Raw genomic sequence first — 10,000 nt, 5'->3', positions numbered from 1 at the left:
AGTACACATTTGAAGTATGTCAAAATGAAGTATGTCATCAGGAATTATTATTATTTACCATAGCTGTGTTGGTAAAGCATGATCTGTAATTCAAACTGAATGATGCATTCAAAATATTAATTAATTAATAACCATGAACCAATCCCTTCTGAATACCATGGAGATCTCCTACTCAATACCAGATCAATATATTTGTAGGCTTTGATTGGACGCTACATGTTCTAACTATGGTTTTCCAGAGTGACACAGATCTTCCCTGGTAACATCTTCAGAGACATGTTAAAAGGAAAAAGGAACATATCATCGCATTCATAATTACAAATGTATGGAAACAGTGTGTCAGTGAAAGTGTGTGTGAAGGTGTGTAAGTGTGTGTTAGAATCAGGATCAGAGAGGGACAGCTGTCCTCTGTCCCAGTCCAGCTGGACTCTGATCCTCCGGGGTTTCTGCTTCACTGAGAGATCAGTCCACTCCTCTTCAGGACCTGATGAAGAGAATGTTCCGTATTCACCCTCATAGCACGCTATAAAGTTTCTCCTCCTGTTGTAAGACTCCACACACACACCAACCTCCCAGTTTACATTGTCTCCAACCTCAACATCCCAGCTGTGAGACCCTGAGTTAAAGCCCTCAGAACCCCGGACAGACCAACTGAGGTCAAACCTCTCTGGGTTGTCAGGAAGCTGCTGCTTCGTGACAACTCTCACACTGGTCAGATCATCAGACACCATGAGCCATGGATGAGCGGTGTTGGGGTCCAGGATGACAGGAGTGTAGGAGACAATGTCCTTCATCTTGTCCCAGACTCTGAAGGTCAGATTCTTCAGGTGTTTGGCCTCGTCTATCAGCGCAGTGACACGCGGAGGGGGCGTGTCACAGAGTGGAGCTGACGTCTCACTGCTAAACTCAACGGGTGTCGCAGCGAGTGGGGAAAATCTGTTTGAAACGTGAAGTGGTTGGTGTCCCGTGTGCTTTTGTTTATATCTCCGCTTACGACCAGGAACAGTCACCCAGGCGTCTTGGGATTCCATTTCTCTAATCAGACCCTCAATCCTTTCCTTCATCTCCTGACTCTTCTGAGCCTCTTCCTCCCGCAGAGCGGCGATCCTGGCCTCCTCTTCCTCCTGTAGGAACCGACGAAGATTCTGAAACTGTTCCTTAATCTGCGTCTCTGTGTTCCTGGCCTGAACCTTGATGTGATTTCCTATTTTGTCGTAATCTGTTTTAACTTTATCAAAGACCTCCAGTTTCTCCTTTAAAGGCTTCAGTGATTCCTGGACCTTCTGTTTGCAAGGTCCAGACGCTTCGTCCACGGGTAAGAACTTGTGTCCGGCGTGTTCCTCTGAATTGCGACACACGAGACACATCGGCTGTTGGTCGTCCAGACAGAAGAGCTTGAGCTTCTCACCGTGTGCGGTGCAGAGGACCTCAGAGCTCACCGACAAGGAGCTCTGGCCTTCCTCCTCCAAAAGGTTCTCACACAAGTCCTTCACAACAACATTTGTAAGAAGATGATCCCTGGAACAGCTTCTCTGACAGACAGGACATTTCTTTGTTGGTCTTTCCGTCCACCATTCTTGCAGACAGTCTTTGCAGAAGCTGTGGCCACAGGACGGCACAACAGGATGTTTAAAGATGTCATGACACACGGGACAGGTCAGCTCCTCTTTCGGAACAGTGAAACGGGAAGCCATTTTCTCTGCTGCTCCCTGCCGCTCCCTGATCTGGAATGTTCTCTGAGGCTGTTACACCAGAGGAATACAAGAAGACAAAACAACGATAGCATTATGAGTATCAATTGAACAATTATCTACCAATCACACTTGCTATGCAATAGTTGTAAAGGGTATTTGAGTTACACAACTCAGAACCGTGTCTTTGATGGTTTTATTATACTAACACACGATACAAACAAACACTAACAGTTTTAGACCAGTAAGTTATAAACATAGAAAAGGAAACACAAACAACAACACAACGAAAAATTACTGACATGAAATGTACACACAGAACTATAAAACATATCAGAAATATATACATTTATCGTCGTGTAAACACTCTCAATTCTTACCGTCAATCCCTCGGAGCTCGCAATGGAAAATGACGAACGCAGCAATAACACCCTGGTAACTAGTGATGCCTGCTTAGACCACTTTGTCCTTTTAGTGTGCTTTCTCTCTGTTTATATGGGTTTGGTCTACCCATGTGGGTGTAACCTTCTGCTGATTAATCATGTGACTTGTGTATTGTCTTTAAAGTGTAAACAAAGGCTTTAGCACTGTTCTATAACAGTAGCGACTGTCCCCCAGCTCCTCATCTGACCTAATCAATCAACACTCTCATGTGACTCTCATGTGACACATGCAAAGTCCCCCGCTGTGGACCCCAACACCACAGGTCAGAGCTGTGGCCTTTAGAATCTGTATATATGTGTACCTATTATGACTAAATATCCCTCTGACAATAAGATAGTAAATATATAAATTCTACTAGAAGGCCACATGTACAGGTAACATGTCAATACACACTCCACCGTTACATCATAATAATGGATTATTCTACATATGCTGGCGTTTACCTCTTCATTTATAACTTTGGTTCATAAACTAACACAAATAATAATAATTACAATAATAACTGCAAACTTCACGCGCTTGAAAGCCCTGGATAATTCTACACACAATGTTATCATAAGACAATGAATCAAAGTAAATGTTTTTGTAGATGACTGGTTGTACTGTTGCTCCCAGTCATAAGTAAAGGTTTAAGTTTATAGTCATTATTACTGTATATCAGACTCTACAGGCTCCATGTTTAAACCTCTAGAAACATGTCTATGTTTAGGACCCTGGGTGTTTAGGTTTGTGTAGCCATGGTTCACATGACGCTCGTATTTCAGAATGCGTCATGGAATCACTTGTTCCTTGTTTTAGAATGTTTTACATTTACAACCCGTACATCTACCTAAACGTCAGCGGCCATTCTCTCATAGAGTTATAATGTATCAGAGTGCAGTACACCTCCCAACCAATAGGGGCGCGTAGTTAAAAGCATGGAAACAATGCTGAGAAAATGTCCACCGATCGGATTAAAATGCTTTTTATTGAACAATACTGAAGATACGGGTACTTAGACCCGGGCGTTCTAACTTGTAACATCCATGGCCGTGGGGTCAGCACTTTATATTTGAAATGTGAACGTTAATGTAGATATACGGGTTGTAAATGTAAAACATTCTCAAACCAGGAACAAGTGGTTCTATGACTGTCATGATATGACAGTCATGTTTCAGGGCTAAGGTTTTTGTTACTTTAGAATTAAACAGTGATGGAAGAAGTACTCAATAGGACTGTCACGATTATAGAATAAAGTTATACTTTGTCGTGTGATGGTGTATAAATGAGTTAGTAACATGGTTTGTAATGTTTAAGTCTGTCTGTCATCGTCTTTTTATATCTTCAGTTCAGATGATTAAATTATCATTAATGGAGCTATTACAGTGGTTCTCAAAAGTTTTTTTTATTTTTATTTCAAGGACCCCAATAACTCTGAGAGTGTACAAATAGAACCAAATGGACCCTTATGGGTCTATTTGGTTCCATTTGTACACTCTCAGAGTTACAGACCAGTAAGGTTCCATGTGTACACTCTCAGAGTTACAGACCTGTAAGGGTGCATTTGGTTCCATGTGTACACTCTCAGAGTTACAGACCTGTAAGGTTCCATGTGTACACTATCAGAGTTACAGACCTGTAAGGTTCCATGTGTACACTCTCAGAGTTACAGACCTGTAAGGGTCCATTTGGTTCCATGTGTACACTCTCAGAGTTACCAAGTGGGAAGGAGATCAAACAAGAGAACAACAAAAAGGCCAAACAAGTTATCTACATATTTACAATAGTACCTGAGATAAAAAGAAATGACTAAGGTGCCTGAGCAATGTATGTATACTGTGCATGATATACTTATGGATGTTAAGGTGCTTAGAGAAAAAAAAGAGCACAATAAAAAGACAAAAAAGTCAGTGCGTTATACATGGGATTAAGATGCAAAAAGTCAGTGCGTGTCGACCGCATAATCCACCTAAGGTGGACTGACCCTGGTATAATCCGCAAGTAGCTCCATGAGGGAGAGAAAAAAAAAGAAAGTCACTTGTACCTGGTGTAGCCCACAGGTATGTCCAAGGACTATAACCAGTCTGGGTTCAAAGTGGGTCACTCGACAGAGACTGCCCTCCTGGCAGTGACGGAGTCGCTCCATGCCGCTAGAGCGAACTCTCTCTCCTCCGTCCTGATACTCCTGGACCTGTCTGCAGCGTTTGACACAGTGAACCATCAGATCCTCTTCTCCACCCCGAGGGGATGGGTGTCTCAGGCTCTGCACTCTCCCTGTTTGCATCCTACCTGACAGGTCGCTCCTACCAGGTGATGCTGAGAGGGTCTGTGTCAGAACCACACAGGCTCACTACTGGGGTTCCCCAAGGCTCGGTTCTGGGTCCTCTTCTTTTCTCTCTCTACACTACATCTCTTGGTGCTGTCATTCACTCCCATGGCTTTTCCTACCACTGCTATGCCGATGACACCCAGCTGATCCTCTCATTCCCCCCCTCTGACACACAAGTGGAGTCATGCATTGCTGCTTGTCTGGCTGACATCTCGGAGTGGATGTCGACGAACCACCTGAAGCTCAACCTGGACAAGACCGAGCTGATGTTCCTCCCGGGGAAGGGCTGTCCGCACCGAGACATGGCCATCACCATTGATAATGCTGTGGTGACGTCAACTCGGACTGCGAAAAATCTGGGTGTGACCTTGGACGATCTACTGTCGTTCTCGGCAAACATTGCATCGGTGACACGATCCTGCAGATTCCTCCTCTACAACATCAGGAGGATTCGCCCCTTCCTCACGGAGAAGGCAGCCCAGGTGCTCATCCAGGCTCTTGTCATCTCCCACCTGGACTACTGCAACTCCCTCCTTGCTGGTGCTCCGGCATCTGCCATCAGACCTCTGGAGCTTGTTCAGAAAGCTGCGGCTCGTCTGGTGTTCAAACGCCCCAAGTTCTCCCACACAACTATCCTTCTCCGTTCTCTACACTGGCTCCCCGTAGCGGCTCGCATTCAGTTTAAAACCCTGGTGCTAGCCTATAGGGCAGTGAAAGGAACAGCTCCTTCTTACCTCCGGGCTATGGTCGATGCTTACACCCCTGCCCGACCACTTCGGTCTGCCACCTCGGGGCGACTGACTAACCTCACTCCGTCAAATGGAAGAAGCTTGCGACACACATTTAGTTTCACAGCCTACTTCCATCTGAGACTCCGGTCGCAGAATCGATGACAGACGGAGTTTCATTTTTTCAAGCTACTAGGCAGGTGATTGGATGATCTTGCCCCTAGCTGCCGCTGATTGGTTCGAACACGCAGGGTTTGGGCAGCTTTACTCCGTGAGCAATCCCAGACTCCTTCCTGAAATCAAATGCAAATGAGATTTCCGGAGGGAGGGGGGTTTACCAGGCTAGCGACTGACTGCCTCGTTACTCAAGGGTCCTTCTGGCCGATCCACACGGTCAAAACTTTTTTCTGTTCTGGCCCCACAGTGGTGGAATGAACTTCCCACTGATGTCAGGACAGCAGAGTCACTGCCCATCTTTCGCCGCAGGCTGAAAACCCACCTCTTCAGGAAACACTACCCTTCCTCTCTGCCTGGCCTACTTGTTGTTAACTAGTTGTACGAACGCTTGTTTTATTGTTGTATTGTTTTATTGGATCTTGTTTAGTCAATACACTTATTTGTTTTAGGTCCTGCTCATTTGATTTTGCTATTTTGTCTCATCTGTTTAAGGAAATAGGTAGCTGATATATTGCACCTTTACCTTAGCGCTAGGTATACTCTTGGTTGCTTGTTTTTGCAGAAAATGCACTTAAGACTTCTGGTGATTAGTAGTTTTCGTTCCCTACCTATGTTGAATGCACTTATTGTATGTCGCTTTGGATAAAAGCGTCTGCTAAATGACTGTAATGTGATGTAATGTATATGATCAGACTATATGATCAGACTATATGATCAGTATCATTAACCCATTAAAACCGGGAACGCATCTGTGTAACCACTTTAATCATTATTTTATACTTTGGCTATTCAAAAATAGCAGATCTACAAGCTCAAGGATTTGCTATTTAAAAAAAATCGTGAACATTCGGGCAAATATTTTTAAAGAGATCATTTTAACTATAATCCTTGCTTCTGGGGGGTCCCTGGAACAACATATGTTGAGATTGGGGTCCGGCCAAATCACATATACTTTTGGGGGTCCTTGACATGAAAAAACGTTTGAGAACCACTGATTATAGCAACATAAGTTTTTTTCAAAAAACTGTAAGGATTTAGAAGACATTTGTAGAATCGCCCAGAAGCAAAGATTTGAGTAAAAAAACTTTGCTTTAACAAATAAATATTCAAAGATTTGCACACATTTTCATGATTTTTCTAAAAACATAGCAGATCTACAAGCTCATAGCGCGGCACTCGGTGCCGCGCTATGAGCTTGTAGATCTGCTATTTTTGAATAGCCAAAAGTATAATAAGTAAATGGTTTAAAGTGGTTAAAAATGCCAGACGCTTTCCCGGGTCTTAATGCGTTAATGGGAGTTTATAGACAGATTTCACCTCATCAACACTCTGCTCTTCTCAGAGCCTAGCGTGGATGGAGGAGCTGCAGAGAACCACCAGGATGATGGGAGGTCCTCCTCGTGTTCGGGGGGCCAGGAGGAGGAGCAGGAGGAGGAGGAGGAGGAGGAGGAGGAACTAAGACTCTCCTCTGATGGACCGCAACGCCCCCCCCCCCCCCCCCCCCCCCAACGCCTCCAACATAGAGGGGGAGGAGGAGGAGGGGGAGGACGACGCCATCGTAGGAACGGCCTACAGCAAACACTGGCTGTTCAGCACCCTGACCCGCCTCATCCAGGTAAAGATGGATGGATACCGTTATTGCAGTGTTGATTTTGACAGCAAATTTTGATTAAGTTTGAGTCAATAGTCTTTTAAATAAAGTCATATTTTAGTCACCTGAAAGGTTTAGTTTTTTGTCTAGTTTTAGTCGACTAAATATAATAAGATTATAGTCGGCTAAAACTACAGTTGATTTAGTCGACTTAAATGTGTTTTGGCGGTGCCTTGATGGCGTCATAATGGCTGATTTTACACTTGGTTGCGTGCTGAAAATAGCCGTTTTAGTCGACAAAATCAACGGTGCTTTATTGATCCCGCGGGGGAATTTCAGTCGCCCAGAGGCAGCACAGCAGTTAGAGTTACAGGTACAGAGTAAGGAAAGTACAAAGCAGTACAAAGGTAAGAAATGACAATAAGAAGCACCATCAATACCCGTATACTGTTACAGTATACACCACCTATACAACTTTCCTGCACTATGCAGAAACACAACACCAGGTGTCCTCACTAACCTCGTATCGCCAGTCTTTCCACCTCGGAGGAAAGCCTGGTATTCGTTATTAAATGGCCCGTGTGATCCGGTCTAGGCCACGCCTAAAAAAAAAAAAAAAAAAAGGAACTTCCGGCTTCCGTTTTTTGCTGGTTCCGGTTTTTCGGTGCCGCTTTGTTATCGGTTCCCCTAACGGTTAGGGCCTAACCTCGCATCACCAGTCTTTAAGGTAGACCAAGGGTAGTTAATACCCTCACAAAAACATGTAGTAATCCTGGTCGCTATACCGCCTCCCCCATGACACCCGGGGCGCCTGATGGAGGGGAAAGGAACTGGTTGGAATAACGTGTTCCTTCCACACGTCCTACCGGGGAAACTCCCCCCTGTCAGGTGACAAGAAGGTCAGTTGGCTCTCATGCATTGAAGGAGGCATGAGCTCGACCCTGGGCTCCCTAGGCTGGTGAGGGGAGTGTAGCGCCCAGGATCACTTAGAAAATTGGCACCGGGTGAAAAATAAGGGGTACAAAAATCGCGGGATAAAAATGTAAGTAGAAACATCATATTATACAATCCTGTAGTGAGTGATGCACCATTATTAAAACATCTTGTGTGGATGTTTACTAGCCTCGCGTGGCCAGACAATATCACACGACACACTGCGTGGATATTAGTCTGGTCCCTATCAACGATAGATTTTTTTCCAAGGGGCGGTTACAAAAAGATCCAAACGGACTCTATTGGTTAGACCTAAACCAATCAGAGCAGTGCTTCCTTGTTCACGAACTAATCAGAGCAGTGCTTCCTTGTACGTCATTGCTCCAAATAAGGTGATAAGCCCGCCCACATTTGGATACTGGGCCCTGGTTGGCTCCACACCACTGCGGAGGGAGAGAATTGGAATCTCTATGGAGGGGGGCCAGACCTAATCTGCCGAGGGCTAAAGTGCGATGCGATTTTGCAAAGGCAGATTCGGCTGGAACCAGGCTAGATGTTTACGATAACCTCACGTCACCAGGCTCTCCACACGGAGGAAAGCCTGGTTTTCATTCTAAAAGCCGTGTGATCTATATCTATCTACGGTGTGATCCCGGTCTAGAAAAAAAGGGGGGGGAAAGGTTTCCACTTTCCAGTAATGGGTTCTGGTTGGCGTCGCATTGTTTTAGTTCCCCACATTATGCGAATCAATTGGGTTTCAGTCTCGCTAGTCACGCTACGAGTTAGAATAAATGATGGACATACCTTAACGACTATTATACTAAAAGAAACATAATGATTATACCAAACTAAACACATTTTAAACCAGGGGAATCATTTTGGAGGTGCACCGGCGCTCTGGTTTCCGCCGTGGGTTCTATCCGCTCTAGACCGGATCAGAAGACCCACGGTGGACAAGGAGTTGGCTCAGGATCTGGCGGCAGTGGCTCAGGGGTAGAGTGACCGGTAGAGCGTCCGGATGGCAACCGTGAGGTTCCCAGTTCGATCCCGGGCTCCCCCCAGAGTTAGTGTGGAAGTGTCCTTGAGCAAGACGCTGTACCACTAATTGCTCCTGATGAGCAGGTTGGTGCCTTGCATGGTTTCCTCCTCCATCGGTGTGTGAATGTGTGTGTGTGTGTGTGTGTGTGTGAATGGGTAAATGCAATGCACAATCTATGTAAAGCACTTTGGATAAAAGCGCTATATAAATGCACCATTTACCATTTATCCCAGGCTATGTTAAAGGTAATCTGATCTTGTCCTTGATGTGTGATGCAACCAGATTTCCAAATTGTTTAAGATTTTAAAAAGTCCTGTAATCTGAGCCCAGCTTTCTTATGCACGTAAACAATCTCCGCCTTGTGTTCTGTTCTATTGGTTCACAGGAATTTTGCAAGAGTAAAACAATTGTGCTCTGTTTGTAACTGAGAGCATCTCACACTACATCACACAGTATATATACATTACATTTTACTGAGAGCATCTCACACTACATCACACAGTATATATGTCACAGGGAAATTGGCATTCCAGGGAAATTAAAAGAGGAGCGCTCGCTTTTAGGCGTGGGGCTTCGGCACGAGGCGGAGCTTTTCGAGACAGTTTTTTTTTTTCGCGAGGAGGCGCCGCCTCGTATCAAAGCCCCGCTTCGCGAGGAGGTGCCGCCTCGTATCAAAGCCCCGCCTCGGGCCTCCTCCTGTTTGTCTGATATCTCTCTCTCTCTCTCTCTCTCCGAGGAGGAGGAGGCGCGAGGCGGGGCTTTGATACGAGGCGGCGCGAGGAGGAGGAGGAGGAGGAGGCGCTAGGTGGGGCTTTGATACGAGGCGGCGCGAGGAGGAGGAGGTGCGAGGCGGGTCTTTGATGCGACACGGACCGCACGTGATAATAGTTATTGTCCATGACGGAGGCGTGCCGACTCAGCAGAGCTTGAGGCCGAGGAGACGCGCCCGAGCGTCTCCAGGCGCGAGTGCCCGCGCCGACCGGCCGATGCTCTGCTAGTCGAATCAGCGCCGTCCGAGTTGTAACCCGATAGGGGGAGAATAGATCTTTTTATGGGTTACTATCCACGACGACACACATGTGTGCGTGT

General features: G+C 45.7%; 1 protein-coding gene across 1 annotated transcript in view; it reads right to left on the bottom strand.

Moving 5' to 3' along the window:
• Window positions 1-1,504: 1,504 nt before the first annotated feature.
• Window positions 1,505-10,000, bottom strand: part of LOC308092057 (secretion-regulating guanine nucleotide exchange factor-like) — a 58,981-nt gene continuing 50,485 nt past the window's right edge. The window contains exon 11 of the mRNA XM_080437850.1: window positions 1,505-1,742. Within this exon, the coding sequence (XP_080293976.1) occupies window positions 1,639-1,742 (104 nt within the window). The 3' untranslated portion in view covers window positions 1,505-1,638. The remainder of the gene's footprint in view (window positions 1,743-10,000) is intronic.

This window comes from Gymnoscopelus braueri (genome assembly GCF_963280865.1).
Source record: "Gymnoscopelus braueri genome assembly, chromosome: 9".
NCBI lineage: Eukaryota > Metazoa > Chordata > Actinopteri > Myctophiformes > Myctophidae > Gymnoscopelus > Gymnoscopelus braueri.
This window is presented reverse-complemented; position numbering and strand designations above follow the sequence as displayed.